Below are 26,478 nucleotides of genomic sequence, written 5' to 3'. Positions count from 1 at the left end.
GCAGGCTGGGCGGGAGTCCCTCAGCAGTGCAGGAGGTGGCCGACACAGGAAGAGATGGCCAATGGGCCCAAAAAAGGAGGAAGAGGCCAGGTCCTCTTGGACCTGGATGCTAAGCCCTGGCGTGTGCCTGAGTCACTCCTGGTGGCTGGCAGGTCTGGCGTTAGGGAACTGGAACTCATCCCCAGGCAGCCTGGGAGATGCCCTCTCACCTCAGCTAACGGTGCTGGCTTAGGCAGAGCTCCGGCTCCAGGCCAGAGAGGGCATGCGCTGTGCCCTTCGGAAGGTGGGCGCTGCACCAAGAGCCCACGAGCGTGTCAGCACCCGTATTCCGAGATTAGTGTCCACACGCACCCTGCTGGCTGAAGTCCCAGCATCCCTGCCCTGGACTTTATAAAAAGGGTGAAAAACACAGACCCAGCAAGGAGATGGGAACCAGTAATTCCAACGGAAGAAAGGGAGGGAGGTGACTGCTGAGGTTAGGGCTCTGGAGCAAGGGAATAAGGGTGAACTCCACACTCAAACTGGCCCCCCTCCGTGATGACAAACAAGGGCCTGTGCATCTAACCACAATGCGACATCCACCCACGACCTGCCTCAGGCCTGAGTCAAGTCCCACAGCCAGAGACCATCAGACGAAAGTGGGTTTCATCAGCCACGCAGCAGACAGGCCAGAACACTTGGATTGGAAGGATCAGGGTCTGTCAGGGGACAGGCTGCCCCTGAGAAGGTCGTACTGGGAACCTCGGCTAAAACCAGGCTGTGGCCCCCGACGGCCTGAGTCTTCAATGCTGCAGGACAGATCTCCCAGGAGAAAGCGCAGGGTGTGGGCTGATCGGGGAGACCTTGCCAGGGGGGCTGATTCTCAAGACTCAAAAATACAAGAGAGGGCCACGGGATGGTGGAGTTCAAACGCTGCATGGAGGGGAAGCTGCTGATGAGACAAAACTTCTCTGCTTGGAGGAGAGTCCCTGAGGCAAGAGCAGAGATGAAATCGCCTTCAAATAGGTGAGAACCTTCCTGCGTGAAAGGGGAGAGGCCAGCTCTTGATTCCTGCAGAGGCCCCGGGCACAGCGGCCAAGGATGCGATGGGAAAGGAAGAAAATGAATGACTCAGATGCACGGTCACTGTCCAAACACAGTTTGAGGTCGAACAGAAATGAACCAAACAAATGAACTAAAATGTCTGACATAAAGAGAAAAGAGCTAATAAATTATGGAATAGCCACACAGACGAAAACCACTCAGCCATTAAATCTCATGATTTCAAAGAAGAATGTTACAGAGAAATGCTAAGGGTAAATTAACAGAGCAAGATACAAAATCTTTATGCAAATATACATTTGTCAGGGATCCATCCATGTTCAGCTTCAGCCGCCTTATTTGCCCCAAACCCACTGTTTGCCCTTGGCTTCTGAATGAATGCCTGGGCCTTTGGAAGGACCAGCAGTGGAATACCTATTTCAGGATCACTTCTCGCATCCCTAACATGATCGTGACCACATGATCACACAGGTCACCATGGTATCTATATCTACAGTATATCAACACCAACACCACACACTAGGTACGTCATGCGAACTTACTGTTCAAGTCTGAGTATTTACTTTCAAATGTAAATAGGCATTCTACATAAACTAAGATTGGAAATCTCCTTGTATGTATGACATATGTTTCAATTCTCCCAATCAGATGGTTTATAAATAGAAATGTATCATTGCAGTAGTAAAATGCGTGATAACCCATAGCCATATGGTGAAAGCTATTAATTTTATGTGCAAAACCAATTATTGAGAACTCTTTAAATATTTAAATGTAAAAAGGAATGGAGGAATAACACAAATACTAAGAGAGAATGCATTAGCTTACTACCTTGAGGAAGACTGTTTTTTCAACTAAGATGTGTATAAGACAATAAATAATAATACATACAGAATAAAAGAGATTATCAGAGTATGTTGTAATTAATATCTTTGTGGCATTGTTGGGTATACTGGCCTTCATAACAATAAACAACCTTTAGGACTTTTACATTTTTTTTATTTCTGTTTAGGCCATGCATCTTTCAAGGAAAAGTCTTATTTAGAAGTTTTCATATCTTTACAAGGATGAATTAATAACCAACGTTGTCAGCTTTGTTCGTCAAAATGCACAAGGGAGGAAATCCTCAAAATCAAGGACGTCAAGATAATCTACGGTAAATCATCGGCATTCCAGAAACAGTTAAGACAACAAAGAAAAGAAGGAAATGTTAGGGAAATGGGAAGTACCCCCAACATAGCTGGTTCCTCCACCAAACTCAGTTGGAAATGAATGTTTATTCAGTGTCACCAACAGCAGCCCCGTGCGCATGGGGCCAATCCAGCAGCGGGCAGTGCCCAGATACGACAGCTTCTGATCTAGAGGTCAAACTGTGATAATGTGCCTGCTATTAATAAATAATAATAAAATGGTAACAAAACCTATTTTTTGTTAAAATGTAGATTTTCATCCAATGATGGTGATATTCAGCTTCAGCCTCGATGGCAGACAGACATAGTCTGATGCCCAGTCATTCACCCTTAATACAACTGATTTAATTGAATGCACCTCCAGAGAAAGACTCAGGCGGGGTGGGGGGGGAGGGGGTGACTCAAGGTAAAGACACTACAAAGGGGACAAAACTAATATCTGAGTGGTAAGATTAGATATGAATTTTACTTCCCACTTATCATTTTATATAATCTCTAAGTTTTTAACACTTACAACACGATACTTTGATGCAAGTGATTGAACTGAGAAGTAAAGGAGCAGATCCAGGATGCTGGACTCCGTGGGCAGGCCCCTTGGGAACCTGAATCCAGAGCCGGGGGAGTGGAGCAGCAGCCGGCAGTCGTGAAATTGTGTAGCCACCTACAGCTGAGCAAACTTATCCCCAAGGGAAGGGAAAGGGGGCGGTGGAGGGTGAGGGCAGGATCTGAAGATGAGTTCATGGAACTCCTGAGTTTCAAGAAAGGTGCCAGCGGCCTCATTCACCCTCACAGCCGGGCTCGGGGAGGAGCATCATTATCCTGGTGCCCAGCTGTGTGATATCTACCACTTTCTGATTAGAGCAGTAGTAAACGTAGATGGTAAACAACCTGAAATATTCAGGAAAGTGTAAAGAACGGGGAGACGAGGCCAGACAAGATGAGAGAAGACAAAATGGGATAACAGAGATGGAGACGGTGAGACTCCAGCAAAGAAATACTGGAAAATTAGTTATCCAGGCGGGGGAGATGGTGCCACCAGCTGAGAAGTGGCGGCAAGGGATAACAATGGCCAGAAGAGCGTGCGTGTGCCTCCTGGGAGCCCCACTGGGCCTCTCCTCCCCATCTCATGATGCCTTGGTGCTCCTGGGCGATGGGAGGCAGAGGCCCACTTCCCTCCACAGAGAAGGGAGCAGTTATTCTACCATTCGGAAACCTGGCCTGGTCGTGAACTCCTCAGGGCCTCCCCTCCCTCTCACCCTTACCTAGCACTTACTAGGAGCCAGGCACAGTGTTAGGCCCTGAATATACAGGAAGGAAAGATGGAGCCAGAAGATCAGGGAAGGAGGACCAGCAAACAGCCAAGGACAAGGAGCTGTGTGACAAGTGACACAACGGGCAAGTTCAGAGAGCTGCATACAGGAACGGGAGGTGCCCGCCGACCCAAATCAGGAGGGGCAGCATGTGGGAAGAGTCCAGAAAGCTCTGGAGGTGGCGAATGGGTGGGTTCACGGTGAACATCGTTTAACCAGTGAGCAACAAAGTCAGTCAGACTTGAGACTCACAGATACTGTGGCCTCAGCGGTTGTCAATCAAACACGGACACCTTTGAAGGAGAGCAGGACAAACAACCCCGACAACATGCAGTGGTGTGTAGACAGCATAGTCTACACCACAGACACTAGCATGGCCACAAGGAAAGAGGTCACTACCTCTGGTGCCAGGACCCATATAAATCATGAAGCAGACACGTTCCTCACCAGGACTGAAGGAAAACCCACGAAAAGCATTGTTGAATTAACACTTTTTCCCTCACCTAACCTGAGCTCCAGGGCTCATCCCTTAGGCGCCCCCGCTCTCCTGCTCCTGTCGTCTCCTCTCCCTCTCCACCTTCCCCCTCCCCACCCCCATCCCCTGCTCCACTCACTGTGTCCCCTCTCCTGAGCCCCCTCCTTCTCCACCCCTCACTGTCTATTTCCTCTGCAGCCATTCCCTCCAGCTGTTGCTTTCTGGTCACCCTTCTCTGCCCCGGTGACATCCCTGACTCCCGCCCACGCTCGCCTCGCCTGACACAAACCACGAACGAACACACACCTTCACCAGAACGCCTCTTCCCGAGGCCCCTCCAGACTTCGTTCCGGCTCCCTTCCCGGCGCCGTCATGTACTGTGATCGACTCTGCATGAAGGTAACATCAGTGAGGGCCGCTGTGCATGGAGAGTACACCAAAGAAAGGCGACTTTGTGATTCTCCCATCCCTGGATGCCCAGTGTCACACTGCTCACGGAGGGAGAGAGCTTCCCGTTCAAGAAATCTTGTAGAACTGTAACAAAAAGATACACACCCTTCTCCTTCTTTAAATGTAATTCTTTCTATAAAATGCCTTTCCTGAAAAGGAAAAAAAATGTGAACACACCCCCTGTTTATACAAGAAATTGATTAAGGAAATTGCAGATAGAAAATCCCCTTTAAACAGTTTTATGTAACAAAGTGGTTTCCTTGTTGACTATATCCCCTTGATGAATGTATTCATCCATCTTCCGACAAATACGTTTTGTGCTCACTTTTCAACAGTGAATTACTCTACAAATATAAAATATGAAAAATTGTAAAAATGTTTACATACAAGGCATTAAAATCTGTTTTCTTTTCAGTGATTAAGGGATTGCTTTTGTGCTCTTTGGTGTTACAGACCACATAGGATGTGGCCTCATGGCCCAGTTCCTCCAGGACCCCAATACTGGAAGGGAGCAGTGGGTGAGCCCCTGCCGCAGAAGGAGGCTGCTGGGGTTTCCTTGTCCCGTGGAAAGCTTGGCTGGAGAGACCTCAGTGATGGTGAGACCACACCCTCAGGTTGTGGATGACGGCCCGGGGCTCCGAGACCTCACGGGACATCATTTCGTTTCTCTGAGGCTCCGGCCCGAGCAGGAAGTCCCCCTCAGTCTGGACCATGTAAGCGGGAGGTCGGCACACTTTTTCTGTGAAGGGTCAGGCAGTAGATATCTTAGGTTTGCAGGCCACAGGGTCTCCATGGCCAGCACTCATCTCTGTGGCCATGGTACAAAAGCCGACACAGATGGTACATAAATGGGTGGATTAGGCTGAGTGCCAATTTATGAACACTGAAATCTGAATTTCATATAATTTTCACATGTCGTGAAATATTATTCTTTTGTGGGTTTTTCCCTCCCAATCATTTAAAAACTTAAATATCCTTCTTAGCTTGTGGGCCACACAAAAAATAGGTGGAAGGCCAGATGTGGTCCCTCAGCCATAATTTGCCAGCCTCTGGTTTAAGCAAATAAGCCCAAGAAGATCCCAGGAGGAGCTGAGAAATCTCCCTCTAACTCAGCTGACGGGTGCATAAGGCATCGTCCGCCCACGATGCCCCAGAGACTCAGGTGAACCCCAGGTGCAGGCATGTGTATTTAATCAGAGTCCACACCCTACAGGAGGAGGAGCTGGATGGGAACCGGAAGTTGCCTTTTTACCTATTGAGAAAAAACCCCATCTTAGAAGCTGAGCTTCCAGGAGAGAGCAGCATTGGTTCCCCACCAAGTCACACGGTCACAAGGTCTGTGGTCAGCTCCATCGGGCCATGAGGACGGACAGAGGCTGCCCACCTGAGCTTGTCCCGGAGGCAGAGGATGAGGAGAGGCCCCGGGCAGAGATCCCAGAGCAGCGGGTCATTTCGGAGAGCTGCTTCCACTGCTTGACCTCCTGCTCTATGCTCCCCACCCAGGAGGCCACCCAAGCACACCCAGCATGGGGCGAAGGCCTGGCAGGACTTCAGCCACTAGGTGGTCTTTGAAGAAGTATCGGAGATGAAAAGCCCACCCTCGGCACCAAGATGGAGGGACCTGGTGGACCGGCAGGAGCTGCCGACCGCCAGGCTGAAAGCAGTGGAGGCAAACGAAAGGCGGCCGCAGAGGCCCGCGGAGGCAGCTGGATAAGCAGGACCAACAGCTGGGGAGGCTGAGGAAACAGCTGGACAGGACGCAGAGACAGGGTCCTGCAACAAGAAACGGGAGTCCAAGAGGCCGAGGTGGAAAGGCACAGGCGAGAAGACAAGGGAAGAACCAACGACAGAAAGGAGCTGGGGCTGGCCTGTAAGAAACGCCACTCAAGCTCGTTCCGTCTGTCTCCACCCACATCCCCGCTATGGACTCCCCCTGGGACCAGGGCTGGATGAAAGTGGGCAGGGCCTCCTCTGTTCATCCTCAGGACCCTGAAGGGAAACCTCCTGCTACTGGGGAGGAGCAAGGGTTTCAGAGGGGAACCATTGGCTGGAAGAGGGCATCAGGAAAGACAGCCCAGCCTTGGGGTGGGAGGGGCCGGATCTGGTCCTGCCGTGACCAAGACACGGGCAAGAGCAACAGCAGTGAATACTCCATTCAATGCCGTCACGGTCCTGTTGTTCCCAGCAACCGAGCTGCACGAAGAGAGCCAGGGCCTCCAGACAAAGAACATGAGGAGAAGACGGAGGGACCCGCCCATCACAAGACCCAAGGCTGCTGACTTGGCAGCAACAGTGTGGGGTCTGAGGCTGGTTTTGTTGTTGCCCTCGTTTGGGGGGATGGGGTGGTGGTGGCAGGCGACTGATTTTCCTTCAGAAAAATTCCACTGTCGGTTCCCTGACTGGTGCCAAGTGCCCCATGGAGGGGATCATGATATTAGATTGTGGTGAAGGATAGAAATGAAGACAGGCTGAGCGACGGCCTGTGGGAAAAGTCCCCCAAGGCACAGTGTGGAGAGGAAAAATGTGTGATTCATCCCCGGGCACGCACCTCCCAGGACAGGGCCCAGCACAGCGCAGGTGCAGACTGAGATCGTGGGTGGGCGTCTAGGCAAAGGCGGGCAGTGCTTCCTTCGCACATCAGTGCCCACCGTGGGCCTGCACGGGCTGCCTGACTGCTTTCAAGTTTCTTGGGGGGTTATGGCCCATCATGCCCACATACCCAACTCTGATTATTTCTCTGTGTCACTGAAGCCCAAGAGACCCCCAGAGCAGAGAAAAACCACAAGGTCACAACCAATACCCTTGAAGGATCAGGCAGATCCCAGCCCATCACTGACGCAAGGAGGAGAGTGTGAAGAAGCCAGGACGGAGAGCCTGAAGCTGTCTACATGCCAAGTTGAGGCTGGACAGCCAGAATCTATGGTCCCCTTGGGGTCTGTCTCCTTTGAGATTGTTCTTCCTGGCTCTGGGATCTCCCAAGAGGGAACACACCCAGTAGCATCCAAGGGCTTTGACTCGTCAGCTTTGCTATGGGTTTGACTGTCTGGTTTGATCACATAAGTGACACACAGTTGATCTTTCCGTTTTCCCATGGGGCTACCTTAGACCTGGAGTCTAGAAGAAAAGTGGTCAGCCACGGCTGGGGACCAGGTGAGAGGACAGGCTGGTTGGGCCTGGGAGGTGTGGAGAGCGCACAGATCTCTGGGCCAGGACCAGGGACATGCAGTCATACGGCCTGCTGCACTCATCTTAGAGGATGACCCGGAAAAGCCCAATTTACAACTATGGGATCAGGTCATCACCTCTCTTCTGGGGAGGAGACCTGAACTGGCACAAGAAGCCTTCTGAGGGGATGGAAAGATCCTAGTGATGGCTGGTGGGGCCTCAAGAACCACATGTCCCTCCACAGCTGCCCTGTTGGCATTTATCAGAGTGACAGTGGTGTCCTGTGGATGTGACTCCCCAGGGGGTAAAAATAGGGAAAAGAAGAACATGCCTGTCGGGGGGTCTCTGCTGCTTCCTAGGACAGAGGGCAGTCATGACCTGGTGGTTCAGAGAAAGGGCCTGGTGTTCCTCGGTTGGGCAAAGGCTCTGCTGGGAATTCCAACCGAGCAGTGTTAGTCCCCAGCTCTCCTTGGTTCTGAAAAGCCACAGCAGTCAAGTTAATTTCCTCTGCTTTCTATCCTAAAAGGGGGCCTGGAATATAGAAACGTCAATTTGAGAAGAATCTTCCGGTGACACATATTGTATCAAATAAATTCTCCATCATTTCCCATCCACTTCCTGGTATGAAGTATGTGCCAAACAAATATTGAGGACTCAGCTCGCTACACATCACAACGCTATTTTTGTCTGTCTTTGGATTCGGAGAGCAGATGTGGATCGGAGCAGATGACAGGGAAGGAAAGTTGGGAATCGTAGATCGAAGGGATAACGTCCGCTAAGAAGCAACAGTGGTGAATTGTCCCATTTGCCTGAGGCCTCTGTCTGCTGAAATGCTCTCAACTGACAAATGTAGAAACTGAGGCTGAAGGAGGGCAGAGGTTGCACGGAGGGGGAGACTCTGAGCTTTGTGTCCCATGTCCCTCGCACACACTTTTACAAAGCAGACTTTTTCGATTCCGTAGCAGTAAGTTCTGCTCTCTTCTGGGAGAAGGCAGCGGAGCACCACTGTTGCTTCTTAGCGGACGTTATCCCTTCGATCTACGATTCCCAAAAAAACATTGTATACTTCCACAAAAAAGAGATAATTATAGTTAACTTTTTGTTGAATATGAATCTGGACACTTTTCTGTACATATATAAATACAAATAAAATATACATATATTTAATATAAATAAGATCGTATTATAGATATAATTTACTTTTTTCAATTAATAAATCATGAAGCTTTATTCAGCCAATAAAAATAGAACTAAATCATCATTGTAATGGCTAAATGGTATGCCATTTAAAATATATATAAATAATTTAACTATTATATATCACTTTTGGACATTTAGATTGCTTCCATTTTTATAAACAACACTGCAAAAATCATTTCTGCATGACATATTTTCTTACTATGAATATTTTCTTAAAATCAATTAGCACATTTGAATCAAAAAATTTAGACATTTACTATTGACCAGAAATAAACGAACTTCCTGTTCAACCCAAGATACAATGTTTTTTAATTGTTGCGCAACTGACAGGGAAAAACCATATCTTGTTTTGACTTTTCTTTCATCAGTTATCAATGAATCTAAGCATGATTTCATCTGATTTTTTCTATTTATTTTCTGAATTGCTTATTTCTTTATTTAAAAATGTTCCTCCTGAGGATCTAGTCTTCCTTTTATTGTTTATAGCTACACACATACAGACTCTCACACACTCACATATCCACAGACACGCACACATATACACACATTTCACATTAACTCTTCATCACATGCTTTAAAAAGTTTCTCCACACATATTTATTTCTTTTTTGCTTTCTCTTTGTCCCACTTTTCCTGTTTCTTTTCCTTTAGAAGGTCTTTAATGAAGTTTCTAACTCTCTTGATTTGTTTGTCTTAAAGTGTTTTTATTTTCCTCTTATTCTTTTTTTTTTAAAGATTTTATTTTTTTCCTTTTTCTCCCCAAAGCCCCCCAGTACATAGTGTATATTCTTCGTTGTGGGTCCTTCTAGTTGTGGCATGTGGGACGCTGCCTCAGCATGATTTGATGAGCAGTGCCATGTCCGCACCCAGGATTCGAACCAACGAAACACTGGCCTGCCTGCAGCAGAGCGCACAAACTTAACCACTCGGCCACGGGGCCAGCCCCTATTTTCCTCTCATTCTTAAAAGATGAATTTTCTAAGTACATAACTCAAGGTTTACAATTATTTTCTACTAGCATATTGAAAATGCTATCCTATCGTCTTCTGGCTTGAATTATTGCTGTTGAGAAGTCACTCATCAATCTGTTTGCCATTCCTTGGTAGGCGATCTGCCTGTTTTTTGTTACTGGTTTTACCATTTTCTCCTTGTCTTTGGTATTCTCTATTTCACCACATGTTGTTTAGGTTTGGATCTCTTTTTATTTATATTTCTTGGGATTTGTTCTAACTTCTGAATCTCAGGCTCGATGTCTTTCACTAGTTCTGGAAAATTATCAGCCTCTTCTCTTCAAATCGTGCCCCTCACCTGTTCTCCTTACTGTCTCTGACTGGAACTCTAATTTACAAACATGAGAAGCAGGAAGCCTAGCCTCTTTGTCCCAAAGCCACTCTTTCACACATTCTAACTCTGTCTCTATGCTGAATTCTCTGTAATTTCTTTCATTCTACTTTCTAATTCATTAATTCTCTATTCATCTGGGTTTATCAGCTATTTAATGCATCCATCGATTTCCTAATTTTATTTTTCAGTGTTATCATTTCCCGACAGCCCACTTAGATTAAATGACAGCCAACAAGCTAGCTGCTTCCAATTAGGCCCTAAGGATCGAATAAGGAGTATCTCACTAGGAACTACAGTTCACCAAAGACCAGAGGCCCATTTCCAATTTTTCTGAGCTATAAAAGGTCCAAAGCGACATAGTGACCCCAGGGAAAAGGTGCATCTTCCCCAGGAAAAATGAGATTGGACATTCCAATACCCAAGCTGGAAAGGATGAAGCAGGTTTAACTTGATGGGTAAAAATAAAGCAACATGATGGGGTTTGGACTCAAGTTAGCATAAGAAATTCATATCAGTTACACATGGTTATTGGGTGGATTGAAGTTCAAAACCAGTAAATTACAGGGTAATAATTTCTTTGTACCACTAGATGTTTTGACAGTAATTTATTTTTGACTGATTCTAAAATTGTGACCATGGCTTTCTTTTTGCCTGCATTGGCCTAACAGACCATGGCCCATCCCTTCTATCTTCAAACTTTTTAATCACTTTTTTCAAGTTATAAATAGTAGTATATAATGGTATAGTTTGGCTTCTGTTGTTTTACCCAACTAGAGAAGCTTTTCCTTTTAAAAGAAAAAGCGAACCTAAATGCTTCTTTGAAAAGCCACTGTTTTCCAGTTAAAGATGGCGCACAGAACATGGGCCCCGTCTCTCCTCCTTCCCCACAGCCCGTTAATGACAGTAAGGAAATTCCAATCCCTAAGGCCAAGAAAGTGGCATTTTCTTGGGGAAACAGACTGGAGGTTTATTTTCTATGTTAAACCTCCCAGAAGCAAGCAAGGAGCTGGGGAACGAGAGAAGAGATGGAGGACCAACCCAGGAGGCCTGTAGCCAACTAAGAGAATTTCCAGAGAGAACAGAGAAAAATAACTGACTTAAAAAGAAATCATTCGGCCCTAAAAGTCAGAGCCTCTAGACGGAAAGGGACCCATGAACACCCAGCACAACAAACGAAAGGACTCCCCCACCAGCAACCAACCGGTCATCAGACAGATGAGAAAATGGAAGCCCCGCGAGAAAAGTGGGGTGACCACGAGCACAAAGCCAGATCATGGCGGGCCACAGGCGGGACCGGGGCACAGACACAGCACTTTTCCTGCTCTCTCTGCTGCCCAGAATGACGCCTGGTTAACACCCCCGGTTCACGTATCCCAGAACAGTTCACCCACTTCCTTCTCCCCCCAGACCACCCAGGGAGCACGGTGTAACAGCAGAGAGGGTCACTTAGGATCAGAGCCACTGAGTCTCAGCCCTGCCAATCACCGGCTGTCGCCATCAAGCCTCCACTTCCTCATCTGTGAAATGGGCTCGAGAGTCCAACCATCCAGAAGGTCCACGAGTTCATGGACCCAGAAGCCCTGAACCAGATGGGCGAGGCAGCCATGGGCACATTATGAGCTTAGCTGCCGCTGCCTCTGCAGACCTGGCAGGTGGTCCAGGGACCAGCAGCATCAGCACCATCTGGGAACGTGTCAGAAACGCCTCTCTTTCCCCACTCATCCCCATCTGAGGACAGAGCTCTGGGCCTGCAGCGCTGTGTTAACAGCCCACCCTGCTGCGATTAGAGGCAGGTCCAGCTTGAGTGGTTGAGCAACCTGTGTGACAGCACCACCTGGTGGTGGACGGTCTGTCCGGGCCTGCACTAGGGGTAGGGTCTGATCCCAGCACTGGAACATTCCCGTTGGGATGACGTGGCCCCGTTGGGAAGCAGCGGCCGCTAGAAGATGCAAATGCAAGAAGGCGCAGACTCCTTCTTTCTAACCCGGTTATTCCCTGCACCTAAGCACCACGATGAATAAAGAGCAGACGGTTAATGAGTATTTGTCGAATGGATGATTGAAGACGAATGAATAAACTTGAACAAAAAAGGGCATGTGCCCTAACTCCGAGTGCGCCTACAAAGTGCTGTACAAACTCGATTCTCTGGGAACTCGGCATGAGGCCCAGCAGGGCCAATTAAAGAGGCAGGAGATGGGGGCACAGAGCCGCCGTCCGCAGAGGCAAGTCCCAGGCATCCGGGCACAGTGTCCAGGTCACAGCAGCCCTCGGCCATCAACAGGGACCCGCTTGGGTGGTCAGGCCTCACCCTGGTCTGTCCAGAGCTTGGGAGGGGCTAGGAGGGAGAATCGTCCTTGGGTGATGGGACCCTCCCTCCTCCCCCTCTGCCAGGGAGGAAGCAGAGGAGACAGGAGTGGACGACAGGGCATTACCAGTCTGCACTCAGGGGCAAGACCAGGGCGGAAAGTCCAGCGAACAGCGAGGGGTGGTGAGAAGGCCAGTCACAGCGCGACAGGAGGAAGCAGCCTGGAGTCCAGCAGGCTGGGGACGGGGCTGCTCTGAGGCTCGTCTTCCCAGGTCTGTGAGGAGTGGGGACAGCAGAGGCAGGCCTCAGGGCGTTCCCAGTAATGATGGGGGGAGGGACCCTGGAGCAGGGAGGGCATGCGCGGAAGACCCCAACCACGCAGAGTGCGAGGGCACACTTCCTGTGTCACGAGAGCCCCCCCTCCTGCATAAGTGCACATGGGTATCTGCTCCCCAAGTTTCCCCTGCGCAGCTGGAAAGATGCCCTTCACCAAGTCTGGGCCCTGTGCTAGCTCCACTCACAGCGACACATCAATAAAAGCAATCACAGCCAGAAAAGGCACCCCTGCCCCGGGGCTTACCGTGTGCCGGGTACCATCCCAAACTTTGTTAAACACGACCATTTAATCCTCAGCACAACCTGGCGAGGCGCGAGAGGGTAACCAGCTGGCCCCCGAGCCGCGGGCACCGGGTCCACGTGGCCCGCCTCCAGCCCAGGGACCACGTCCTGCTCCCCTTGGAATCCTGAGCACACAGAACAGGCCCCACTGCGTGGTCAGAGGCCAAGAAAGAAGTCACCTCATTTTACAGGTCAGGAAAGAGAGTGCCTGTCTGTGCTGCCTCCCAGAGTGCACATCACCACCGCACACGTGGTAGAGGAGTCTGGGCGCTCAGCTACCTGCCTAGCAAGAAGAACCACCTTTGACCACTGGGGTAGACCCCATATTTCCCCCCAGTCTGGTTCCTTTGATGAAAGAGAAGGAGAGGAGGAGGGCCAGGGAGAGGGGGAGGAAGGGAGAGAGCACGGAGGACAAAGGGAAGAAAGGAAGAGGAGGTGGAGGAGGAGGAAGACAGAGGGATAAAGAAAGAAGGGAGGGAGGGAGAGGGGAGGAAAGGAAGAGAGAAGAAAGTGGAGGAGGAGAGGGGGAGACTTAGCAAGTTTCTGCAGGCAAACGATGCAAAAAAAATTTGGTTTTTAAATCGCTAGGTCTTCATGAAGTTGCAGTAAAATGCAAACTTGTTTTTAAGTGAAACACAGAAGTTGCAAATTAACTTCCTAAAATAAATGCAAATCCACGTCTAAACCTGGATACGCACCAGCGAAAAAGAACAGAAAAATCACACACTAGTTACTGTTTGCGTGAAGATCCGATGGTTAATTGCCCTGTGTTTCCGGCATTCCACACGAGCAACTTACCTGGAAAGCTTTCCAATTTGTATGTCAGAGACGTTAGTAATTAAACACTTTTAACTCCCTATTGACTTTACTAGAGCTATGACGATCCTTACATAGTCAGAGGATGATTATTTTATTTGTCAAACGAAGTTTATATTTAGTTTAGAAAAGTGTTAGCCTTACAGTCTTTTTTTAAAAAATCCTTTGGGACAAGAAGCATCTGGAGCCTTCTATACACGGTGCATAGAACCCAAGGAGGGGGTGTGCCAGGCTGGCAGAGAAGGCATCTGAAATCACGAGTCGCCTTCCTCAGTCTTTCTGCATGGGACCTTGACCCCATCAGCTCAGACTCGCTCCAAAGTAGTGACTGCTAAACATTGTCTTGAGATACGACATTGCTTTTGTGGCGTTTTAGGTAAAAAATTTAAAAACCACAACCTCAATGTAATCATGAGGCAACATCAAACAAAAACAAATGGAGGGATATTTTACAAAAGGACCGGCCTGCCCTCAGCAAAAATGTGAAGGCCACGAAAGAAAAAAAAAACAAAAAAGACTGAGCAATTACTCCAGAATTAAAAGAGACTAAAGAGACATCGCGACTAATGCAACTTGTAATCCTGATTAAACCTAGGGCCAGAAAAAAAATGCTTTTGGCTATGAAGAACAATTGGTAAATGTGATGAAGATGTGTGGATTAAATAATACTATTATATTTATGCTAACTTCTTGATTTTGGTCCTAAATTGTAGTCATGTGGGAGAATGTCCTCATTCTTAGGAAACACATATTGACGCATTTAGAATTAAAAGGGGCGTCGTGTCTACCACTTAGTCTCAAATTGTTCGGAAATACAGAGAAGAAGAGGAAAACTGGAGAAATTGGTAAATCGAACGTGGTAAAGGTTAATACACAAGGAGTCCTGGTGATGGGTAGACAGGTCTTTGTACCATTCTTGCAACTTTTCTGTAAGTCTGAAATTACTCAGCATAAAAAGTTACCAAAGACAAAACAGTAACCTTGTGGTGGACGTGTCTCTCTTCACTGTTTGTGATCTGGAGACCAATGCATTCATTCACTCATTCAGTAACTAAGTATTTATTAAGCACCAATCATGTGCCAGGGCTTTTTCAAGGTACTGGGGATCCTGCGCTGAAAAAAAGTCCCAACTCTAAGGGAAATGAAGCAACCGAGAGGTTTCTGGCAAATCCCCATATCGCTTGGACATCTTGAACTCAAGATGCCCTAAACTCAACACATCCACGGTCAAATTGGTGACCCGCGCCACCTCCACCAAAACACCCCCAAATACCAGGACCTCATCAGCGTTCTCTGTCTTGGGAAATGCCACCCTTCCCGCCATTGCCTGAAGCAGGAACTCACCCCTCCTGCCCTCGCATCAGCTATTCCCTGGTCCATCATCTGATTCAGTGGGCTTTACCTCCTAAACCTCTCCGGAGTCCACTGGCTTCTCTCCACGGGCCGCTGCCACCTGCAGGCCTCCGCAGTCCCCTGGCTGGACAGCCGTCACCCACCCGTCACACTCAGCAGCCACAGAGGTCTTTTCAAAACCCGCCTCCCAACACATGGCCCCCCGCTCACAACACTTCAATGGCTTCCTGTTCCATTTGGAAACAAAGCCTCCTTTCTTTCGTGATACTTATTTTAACGGTATCCTTGCACATCTGATTATTTAATAAGTGGCTGACTCTCCCACCACACGGTGAGCTCCGTGAAAGCAGGAACCATGCCTTGCTCTGCGCGCCACTGTGAGCACACGGTTGGCGTTCAATTAGTATTTGTTTAATTAGGTGGATAAGCAATTAATATAATTAATGTCTGGCTCGGGCCAATGAATGGAGAGTGGTGCCATTCACTGCCACAGGGGAACCCGGGGAGGAGGCAGTGCAGAAGGAGCTGGCTTTGCAGAATCTGTGGGACACATGGATAGGCACGTCGGGCGGGCAGCTGGGGACAGAGACCTGCAGTTTGTGAGACCAACTAGGAAAAGGCATACGCTCTTGTCCTAAAATGAGCGGCACACCCTGAACCGATTCCATTAGCATTCTTTGTGTGCCTCTCATAAGGAACCGGTCAGGGTGTACATATTCTTTTGCTCTCTAGCATACCATCAGTTGTTTGCATAAAATTGTCCCAGTGTTGCCTGTTTTAGAGACTGGCTGAACACACCTATTTTACTCAACATCTTTCTGTCCCCCGGCACAAAGCACAGTAGCCCCCATGCAGGGGGAAGGGGAGCACTGGCTGAAACTGAAACTGGCTGGCTGAACCAAGTTGGAAGTTCTCTGGTGTGAAATGCTTTCAAAAAAGAGAGAACACAGCTGTGGTCCTTGATCACATTCATCCATTTTACTCTTTTGCGGGGCTGGGAATCCATCAGGCCTATCAAATTATGGCAAATGATTCCAGACTAGGCCTCGTTTCAAACTGCTGATGTGATAGAAACATCAATGCTGTTCTAAAAATAATAATCCAAAATTCTCGCAGTTCTGTTATTTCACGTTGGAATCAGCTTCCATCGCGTCTATCATAATGATCTGCAAAGTATCCTCTTGTTTCTAAAGCTGCCACATTTTCTTATACTGAAGTGGTGGTCACGGGGGCCTCCTGGGTCCTTTCCCAGCCCAGCCGCCACTGCCCAGAGGCCAACAGAGTCCTGTCCCCATAGACCCGAGTTTCTCAACCTCGGCACTAATGACATTTGGGGCTGGATAATTCTTTGTTTTGGGGGAGCTCCCTGGGCACTGTAGGACGTTTAGCAGCATCCCTGGCCTCTTCCCTCTAGAGGCCACCACTCAACCGCACCTCCCCATCCACCCCCAGAATGTCTCCAGACACTGCAAATGCCCCCAGCTGACAAGCACTGAGTGGACACGCCTCTGGCCCCCCCAGGCCAGGTTTCTCAGATGTTCTGCCACTGGGCTCAGTCGAGGCATCTCCAAGAAAAGAAACCAGTTGGGTATAGCGATGGATAAAAAAAAGTTGAGGCATAAATTAACTTCAGGCTTCCTGTTGCCTCAGAGTCTGGAACTCAGCTTACCTATTAATGTCTGTAAGGAGCAACCATTTGGCTTTCCTGGTCTCCCTTCAGTCATTTATTGATTTCAGTGGCTTTTTCCTTAACCACTCTTGGGGCAATTTGGCGGGCAAGGCAAAAAGAGGCTGGAAATTGCTTTACTCAACAGGCAGAGAGCCTCTCATGGCCAGAATGGGTCACTGTGGGGTCCCAAGGAGTGTCCGGTGTAGGAAAGAGGACCGTCCTCTCCTTTGGTCCCACCTCAGCTCCCAGCAAGGTCCTCTGCTGGCCTGGCTCTCAGGAGGCCCTGGAGCTGCCCACTGAGCTCGGTTTCAGCTTAAGCCACCTCCCCTGGTGCTCTCCACCCTGCACACGGCACCCCTGAATCCCCCTGGCCGCCCTACATCCAAGTTTTTCCTTGTGCCTCCTGGGCCTGGGTGGAGAGGTGCCCAGTGCCACGGGCGGCTGCTCTCTATTTTTCAGAGCTGCGGAAGAAAAGCAGGGATGCCCAAATCAACACATTTGCCCTTAGTTATTAAAACCTCCTGAAAGTGCATTTGAAGCAGGAACAACTACCACGACCTGACTGATGCCACAAAGGCAGGCAGGAAGGGCAACGACTCGCTCCACCCCGTGCTCTCTAAGCCGGGGGACAGGTCAGCCAGGTGGTCTGGTTGGAAATGCGCAGTTCAGTCCAAGGGGGAGGTGTGGACAACAGGCAGTGAGCAAAGGTTTCTGGGACAGTTAACAGCACCTGTGGTGAACCGGAAAGGGAGCAGGTGGAGGGGGGACTATGGGACACAGACAGGACCCCAGCAGGCAGGGAGAGAGCCCGGTGGAGCTGCCAAGAGCAGTCTGGACTCATGTCCTACTCTTCCACTTACACCCTGGGGACCCCATGTACATCTCTGAACCTCTCAGAGCCTCTGGTTTAACCCTTGCAGAAAGCAACATGAACTGAAACATATACACCCATCTGACTGTTCAGTTCCACTGCCAGCAAGTTACCCTAAGGAAAAAAATTAATTACGTGTTTACACACAGGGATGTTCCTTACAACGTTGTGTGTATAATTCTGACAGATGGAAAAGCACACCAAATAGAGGAAACTGAGTCAATAAATGATGGCCATAAAACAGGACACTTCAGTATCCCTGGTAGGAGATGCTGTTCCTGTTAATGAAGGGGCAAAAATGTAACAAGACAGTATTTCAGAACAATTCTATTTTGTATATATATAATATCTAGAAGGAAAGTCTGTGGACATATGCTAAAATGTTAATGGTGGGTGGTGGGACTATCTTAGTGCTTTTGTACACTTTCCAAATTTTTTACAATTTACATGTATCTTTATTGTTGCATTCAGGGAAAAAGTGGTCATGGGGAAGAAAGACGCCAACTCCTCAGCAGGGGCTCAGAGAAGACCCCCCATGCTCCGCTCCGCCGCGCTCCGCCGCGCTCACAACACGACCAAAGCAGTAAAGGGCACTCCAGGTTCCTACAAGACACAAAAGCAGGAACTATCTACTTGTAAACATTTTTGCTTTTTTGTGGATTTGCCTGAGAAATGGTCAAACTGTTACAGTCACAAAACCCACAGAGTCTCCACTTATCTGCAAAGGGCCTCAGCTTCCCGCTCCAGAGCTGGTGGCACTGATCAGAGGGCGAGAAGGCATCCTTTCACCTGCTGCAGCCAGCTCCTGTTGGGGGAGGGGGTGGAATCCCAAAGCCAGCCTGGAGTTTTACCTTATCTGCGACCGCTGGTCCTTATGCATGCCGCAGCAGCAGTGTTGCACGGAAAACAGAAGGCAGCAAAGGGGAGGGCGCCTCGGAGACAACCCGAGTGGGACTTTAACAAGAAACCTGGTGGAAATGGGCCTTCCACCACTACCAGCTAGGCTCCAGGCTGTCTCCAGGCTGACCTGCCCTCCTCCTGGGGAGAATGATAAGATGTGTGTGCCCCCAAGGCTTCTCTACCTTATTATATAGTCTAGAGGAACTGGCTTGGGTAGGGATTTTCAGACCAAAATCAGTTCCCACATATAAAAATCAGAAGCTAAATTAGACAGCTCTGGCCTATTTTGTTTCCGAGACCTACAAATGCAGGGTACATGTTTTCTTTCCTTCAAGGCAGACATTTAAAGGCAGCCACATACAAGACTACAACACAATTCTCTGGCGTCCATTCATCCATTATGGTAGGTGCTAGGCCGGCACAGCGGCAGATGCGTTCCCGCCCTCTGGGGGCTTCCAGTCCTGCAGGAGACACAGGCGTTGAGCAAATAACCACAGGATTTACCACTTCATTGCAAGTGAGGGAAGCACTCCACATGCAAAGCACGTTGTGCAGGGGGCCCTGGGAGAAGGCGTTACAGGCACGCTTTATCTGCATAAAGGATCAGGAAAGGTCTCCCCGTTGGAGTAAGAATTCAAGCTGAGGCCAGAAAGACATGAAAGGAGCTGGAAGGTGGAATGGTCAGGTGTGGGGAGGGGCTGGAGTGGGGACAGAAGGACAGGTGAGCAATTCATCATTCCAAGAGGAGTGCAGCATAAACAGAAGCCCTCAAGTGGGAAGGAGCTTGACTAGGAATGGGAAATCGTTTTTATTCATTGAACACAAAGCTCTGTGTGATAGACCAGCCCAACAGCCTGACCTGCCCGATAGCAGCTCCTACCAGCTTCTGTTTGTAGGCCTCACCACCCACCTCAAACAGAATACTCCAATCCTGGGCAACTCCACTGCACGTTCCTTTCTGATGTTACAGCCAAGCGCAAATCTGACACACACACGGACATGAGTGGAGTAATAGTTCTGGAAGAGATGCAGAAACGATTTCCCTGTGCGCCTTGGTGAATCTCAGCAAAGACTGACCACGAAGCAGGAAGTGGAGACACTGCTTGGGAACCAAGGCGATTTCCTCAAGTGTTCTCTTCTCTATGATCTCCGTTTCCCCAAGGAAAACACTTAGAGGACCCAGCGAAAGGCTGGCTAGCATCCCTCTTCATTTATTTCTCCAGCCCAGATCCCTCGGGCCCATGTGGCCCACAGCCTCCCTGACAGCTCTACCTCTGCGTCTCATGGGCACCTCCACTCAACCAATGCTGAGGCCTCCAGTACGCCCCATGGGTCACCTGCACCTCACCACCTTCCCATCACCTCCAACCACCCAGGTGCCCAGACAGAGAGCTGGGACTCATCCGTGACTCTTCCTTCTCCCTTAGCACCCTCCCCCAACCCTTTACCATATAGACCTGATGGTTCCACCCAAAATAAAGAGTTGCTGCATGTGGCCAACCAGGACATGCCCTGCCCAACTGCAAGGATGGACAAGGATGTAACTGGTACGCCGGAGTTGTTCATCATGGCATCCCCACCTCAAAATACATCTCAGCTCTATCTGCTTCTCTCTATCTCCACTGCACCCCAGGCCTAAGTCAGCAACTAACTGGAGTCTTGCTTCTCCTCCCGCCTCCTTCCAACCTGCTCTCCAGACAGCAGCCAGAGAGAGCATCTTAAAGTGCAGGTGGGACCTTATCTCTCCATGGCTCAAGACCCTTGTGTGGCTTTCTATTGCTCTTAGAATAAAATCTGAACCCTCCCACCCCAAGCTCAGTGGCCTCCCATGATCCAGCCTCTACCCACATCTCCAGCTCCCACACCACTTTCGCCCCTGCTCACTGCTCTCCAGCCACACTGGCCTTTTCTGGTTCCTCAAACCAGCCCAGCTCTTTTGGACGTCAGCCTTCTGGGCGGCTCTTCCCCGTGTCTGGAATGCTCTTCCTCATGTGTTTCTCTTCGTTCTTCAGACCTCAGCTGAAAGGTTGCCTCCTCAAGGAGGCCCTCATTTCTTCACAGCATTAACACATTTTATACGGAACACATTCGTGGGACTCTGTATGACTACTTGCCCGCTGGGCCGTCAGCAGCACGATGACTGGGCTGACTTGTCTTGCTCACCACTGTACCCCCAGAACCTGGCTCGGTACCTGGCACGTAGCAGTTGCTCAATGAACATATTATGAGGAAAAAATAAACCTCTTTTCCAGGTGTCACTCCTTTCTTTTGGCAGAAGCCTAAAAGCTATTGGTTCATCACGGGGCTCCCTGGCACAGGCCTAAAGGGCAAACTTTATAAAGTCTTTTATTGAAAAGGAGACCATATGTTTTAGACGCAGGTGGTCAGGCAGCAAAGTTGATGTATTTTTAATGCACGGTATTTTACTGTTCTAAATGTTTTTTAACATCACTGAAAGGGAGGGCATTTTACAATTGATGGTGTGTCGAAGCTGAATTGGTAACAACTTTTTTCCTAAAAGTACATAAAATAATGATTTTTCCTGCAATTGATGGGCTCATAGATTCCATGAAATGCAGAATGTACAGAAATTGGACTTCACATTCAGCCTGTTTGGGTGTCCTCTCTGCTCGAGGCAGTGCTGCTGGAAAGCCTGCCAGCACAGCACGCACGTCCCCAGCGCTCCAAACCCACCCTGCATCCGGGGAGCCCATCCAGCTCCCCAAGAGCACTGAGGGGACAAGCACTGCCGGGTCCCACACTTTCACGAGTCTTCCCACACAACCCCAGCTTGAAGTGACCCTTTCTAAATTCTCCATAGGCCAACACCTCTCCCTTCAAAAAGCCACATTTCAGAAGTTACCTCCCCACAAGGCTTCCTCTGCATCCCAATCACGATCCATACACACCAATGATCATCTCATCCTACCTTTGTCAGAAAGTCAGTCTACTTACACTTCCCCTGTTAGACTCAGGACTCCCCCAGGTCAAGGGACATTCTTCCTTATCTTCACATTGCCCCACGCCCTGCACAGAGCTTTGTACCTCACAGGCTTTCAATATGTTTGTTGAACTGACCCCAAAGTCCCTCCATCTAAGGCAATTTGCCCAGAGAATCTTCCTGTACTATACAACCAATTCCAAATTAAAATGCCAAAGGCCAGAAACCCAGAGGGAAAAGTAGTCTAGTAATAATTATTTCAGAAGAAAGTAGACATTCTAAATCTCTTAAAACATAGCTTTGAATTCCTTTAAAATATGCAAGTCTTATTAATTACTCTGCAAATATTCATTTCAGAGGATGTCCGGATAATGCATAATTCCTAACTATCGCTGGTCTGAATTTGTACCCAATTCTCTCATGCTTAAGTTACGAAAGATGAAGGTTGAACAATGGCAGTGGAAACACAGTCCCCTTCTCCACTGTGCCACTTCAGTGGCAGACACCCTTTCATGCATGAAACTAGTACAAACCTTCACTATTTCACATAAACCAGAAATGCTTAACTATCACCCAAACAGGAAGTGAAACAAAGAATACATATGCACAGAAGAGAAAATTCTAGAACTCCGTCCTCTAGTCTAGAGGACATTGCCATCCCTGCCCAGAAAGAACAGAGAAAATCAGCCATCACAACAGTATCAGCAGCCAATGTGGGGACCTAGGCAGATGACCTAGAAGTAAGGAGGTGGCAGAGGCCACAGAGGACGGAACTAGACCCAGGACAACTCCGGCCAAAGCCATGAGGAGAACATCTGGGAGCCAAACCCTTCTTTCTCCAGAGACGACTCCTCCCCCGGAGTAGCTGGTAGAATCCTAACCTAAAACCCAAACAGGGGACCTAGAAGGGGCAGATTACAGGCGTGCACCTGGCTCATCTCACCTAAATAACATGAGGTGTGAAGATGCTCGCTTCACCTGTGATCACCGAGACCCCAGAGTGCCCCCACCATACGTCACAGAGAAGCGTAACTGCAAGTGTGGCTGCTGGACAAACCAGAACAAGTGGGTGAGGTTGGGGTTGAGGAAGGGATGGCCTATGGCCTTTGTACCCTGGGCACAGCCTAGCAGCAGAAAGAACTGGTGCCTTCCAGGCCATTTGCCTGTGTTTACCAAGCTCTTATTCTGTGCAAAGCAATGACCTCTGGGGAGCGGAGTGAGGTGGCAGGAGGAGGCAGTGTCCAGAAAGCATCCTACAACTCCTGCCCACAAGACGGGGACTCTGGGTACCATGCGTGGCGCCTTGCCTCTCCTTGTTGTAAACTGCCAGTCGAATCTGAAATCTCTCTCCTGGGCTCAAGCCTTCAGACACATCCCTTGAGACTATACCTTTTCTCCCAAAGACCTTAGAGCTTCGCGGGGCAAGAACAACAAGTCACACAGATCCAAGTGTTGCCACAGGGCACGAGGAAAAGAAAAGATGGTGGACAAGAGAAAAGGCGGTCACCTCAAGAAATCTTCACGTGAGAGGTTCTAACCATGCTCAAGATCTCCAGTATCTCTGCCAACCGAGAAAAGACGTGGACATCACTGACTGTCCATCAGGCTGGGCGTCTGCAGATAATAAAAACAATCCTGCAAGTGCACCATTCAGGTCTCCCACAGTCCACAGCACGGGCGTTGCGTGCTCAGCACCACCAGGCCTGGCGGCTGCCCCAACTGGACTCTGTCTAGCTCATGGCACAAAATAATGGACAAAACAGTTTTAAACAGGGATGTACTAGTATATATGTTATGTAAGCCACCTCTCTGATTTTATTCCTAGTTTCTACATAAACCGATATTGGATTAACACATCTTCATTTCACTTCCTTTACCTTTTCTAATGTCATAACATTTAAAGCTATCAATTTGTTATTGATTTGTCAGCAGCTGAACAGGTTGAAATGGTAGGCTTCACTTGCAAGCAAAATGGCACAGCTGTGTCTTCAAACCAGCCGTGCTCCCACTCAGTGCTCTGGACAGGGAACTCCTCTGGCTCCTCACCTCTATGTCCCCACGGACGCGTCTCCTCTGTGTCCCCTTGGCCTCCTCTTTCACCCTTGCTCAAAATCTGAGGGTCTCCGCCCCACTAACGGTGCTGCCCCTCCTCTGTGTTCCAAGATAGAGCCACCAAGGCTCCTCTCCCAGCACCCGCCTCATTTCAGCCAGGCCTCCTGCCTCCAGTCCTGCTCTTTTTTTCTGTGTTACCCAGACATGGCTGACAAACTAATCTTCCAGAAGAACCATGAGCATCTGACCTCCTTGTTCACTACCACCAAGGATGCTCTCTTAATGCAGAGGGAGACAGTCCATACTCCTCAGCTGTCCATCAATGCCCGCTAGAGCCCGGCCACAGCCAAACCACTGGAGGTGAAATCGCTGCTGGCTCTTCCATCCCCGGGGCCCCCATGGCTCAGGACACCCACGCATGCTCAGAGCAAGTCCGCCGCCCCTCATGCTATCGCGTCCACCTGCAAGTCCCTTCAGCTCCTGGCTCTGCATATGCAAACCTTCCAGTTCTGCAAAGTCCAGTCTCCGAAATGTCCAGTCTCCACAAGCCTTCTTGACCGCTTCAGATGGAAGAGATCCTTCACTCCTAACTCTCTGGCGACACTTTTTTTTTCCTTTGCTAGGCATTGTGGGTGTTCACCCCACCTCACCCCACCCCCAACACGAGACCTCCGTCTACTGGGAATACCTGAGGGCTGGCCTCTGTCTGACCCTCCCTGCACCCTCCGCAGGGACTTAGCTCCGTGCCATGCCCACAGCAGTCACTGCACAACACCCAAAACTTCCTAGCAGTCGGTCCCCCTTCCCATCCGCGGACACGCCTCGGGCAGTCCTACTCAGCAGGTAGGGCATTTCCCCAACTAAAATACAATTTCCCTACTACGATTCCTAAACGGGTCAATATTCCCACTTGATCGGGACCTCTTTCCATTTTCGAAATCTACAGGAATGAGCACGGTTGTCACAGAGCGCACACTGAGGACAGGTCGGCCCCAGGCAGAGGATGTGATTTGGGGGCAGGGCTGGGGCCGCTCCACGCTATGTTATTACAGGTTGGGTTTTTGCGCCCATTAAAGATTGGGATGCACAGTAGCCAATCGCACAGGGCGCAAAAGACCAGAGCTTCGGGGCCGCGGAGGGCAGGGGAAGAGTCCGGGGAGCTCCGCCCTGTTGAATCCTGGCTCCAAACTTTTCCCTCCTCAGCGTTGTACCCACCCTTCTCCCCGCCGGGACCTGCTGACGCCGCGATGCCACGGGGTCCGGGACCGGAAGAGAAAAACGCGTGGGATGGGGAAGGCAAAGGTCGTTATTTTCGGAACTTGAGGGGATCCTGGGCCGGTCCTTCTGGTTCCCGGGGATGCGAGGCCAGGGCCCCGCCGCCCGCCGACACCGGCCGGCGCATCCCGGGGACTGGGACGGGCAGACATCGGGATGAAGATGCAGCCGCTGGTGCTGATGCTGAGGCTGAGGCTGCCGCGCAGAGTGACAGCCGCTCCCACCGCCCGACCCGGGGACCGAGCGCCGGGTCCATGCTCCCGGGGGCGCTCCGCGGGCCCGGCCCCTCAGCCGCTGCGGCTCCGGCCAGGGCCTGCGGGCCGCGCGGCTACTCACCCGGAGGGTTGACGGCAGCTGGCGTTGCCATCTTGCACGGAGGGCGGCGCGGAGCCCGGCGCCCCGGGAGGCGCAGGCCCGGGCGCCGCCGCCACACAAAGGACGCGCGGGCGGCGCTCCTCGCTCCTGCAGCCGCCTCCGCCGCCGCCCCCGCCTCCCGCCTCCGCCCCGCCTCGGCCTCCGCCTCCCGGGCCGGCCTTTGTCAGGCGGCGAGGGGCGCCGGCCGCGGCTCCCCGGTCCAGGCCGTAGCACCGCGAGACTTGCGGCCGCGGGCAGTGGGACCCCCAAGTCGGGGGCGGCTGGTGGAGGGGCACCCCCTTGGCCCGCAGGTGTGCGCGTCCCCGGCTCGCCTAGTCTCGGTTTGCCCCCAGCCCCGCCGCCCGGGTGTCCGGGGACGCACCGCGGAGGGGCGCTGTCCCCAGGCCGGGTGCCAGGGCGGAGGCGGCGGGGGAGCAGGCCATTAAGATTCAGAGGGAAAGCGGGTCCTTGGAGACGGCCGCGGGAAACAAAGGCGCCCCCGGGCTGCCCACTTAGCATGCCAGGGCCGCGCGCCTCCCCGGGCCGGGGACGGGCCGGTGCCGAGGGCTGAGCGCCCGGTGCCCAGAAATTGCTGAGGCCGCGGGCAGCTCCCAGGCCACCGCCACACGCAGCTTCAGAGTGCCCTCGATGGACACCCGGCCAGAGGCAGCCTGGCCCAGGAAATTGCCATGACTTGGCTTTGAGTAAGGCGCTCAGCTCTGCTCTCCTGTTCGCCAGGGTGGCTGTCACTGCTTGTTACCAGAGGTTGTCGCAGGAGCCTTATTTAACAACTAAATTGAGAATTTAAAAGATGTTTTAAATGGTTACATCTGCGTATCCTGGTGGAGTTAAGGCAGCAGGAAGCTTGGAGGGACTGCTTTTCTTGCGGCCACAGGGATCCCTGCGAGAGATCGTGGCTCTTAGCAGAAACAGAAAACGTCCCCATCGTGGGGGCCCTATAAAGGTTACACGGAAGAACAGGCCAACCCAGGGGAGAGCCAACAAGGACAAGATGGCCCCTCAGTGTAGCCATGTTTGCAAAAACATCAGACTGTCTCAAATCCTCCCAAAGAAGCATTTTTTAGGGGGTAGAGAAACAATGCTTGGGGTATATTTTGAAATAAGCATCGTCTTCGGGCAGTATTTGTCACT

At 50.3% G+C, this 26,478-nt stretch overlaps 1 protein-coding gene across 3 annotated transcripts in view; it reads right to left on the bottom strand.

Annotated features, from left to right (window-relative positions):
- ARNT2 (aryl hydrocarbon receptor nuclear translocator 2) overlaps positions 1-25,598 on the bottom strand; it is a 169,149-nt gene extending 143,551 nt beyond the window's left edge. The window contains exons 1-2 of one of the 3 annotated variants that reach the window (XM_046653233.1): positions 25,309-25,323; positions 4,320-4,402 (exon numbers count right to left, since the gene is read on the bottom strand). Coding sequence is in view for 2 of the 3 variants with exons in the window: in XM_046653231.1 (XP_046509187.1) it covers positions 24,198-24,324 (127 nt within the window). In the remaining variant the exon portion in view is untranslated. Of the gene's footprint in view, positions 1-4,319; positions 4,403-24,197; positions 24,340-25,308 lie in introns of those variants that run through there. The other 2 variants (XM_046653232.1, XM_046653231.1) reach the window with 2 other exon arrangements.
- Between the last annotated feature and the right edge of the window lie 880 nt (positions 25,599-26,478).

This window comes from Equus quagga, chromosome 2 (assembly GCF_021613505.1).
Source record: "Equus quagga isolate Etosha38 chromosome 2, UCLA_HA_Equagga_1.0, whole genome shotgun sequence".
Taxonomy (NCBI): Eukaryota; Metazoa; Chordata; class Mammalia; order Perissodactyla; family Equidae; genus Equus; species Equus quagga.
This window is presented reverse-complemented; position numbering and strand designations above follow the sequence as displayed.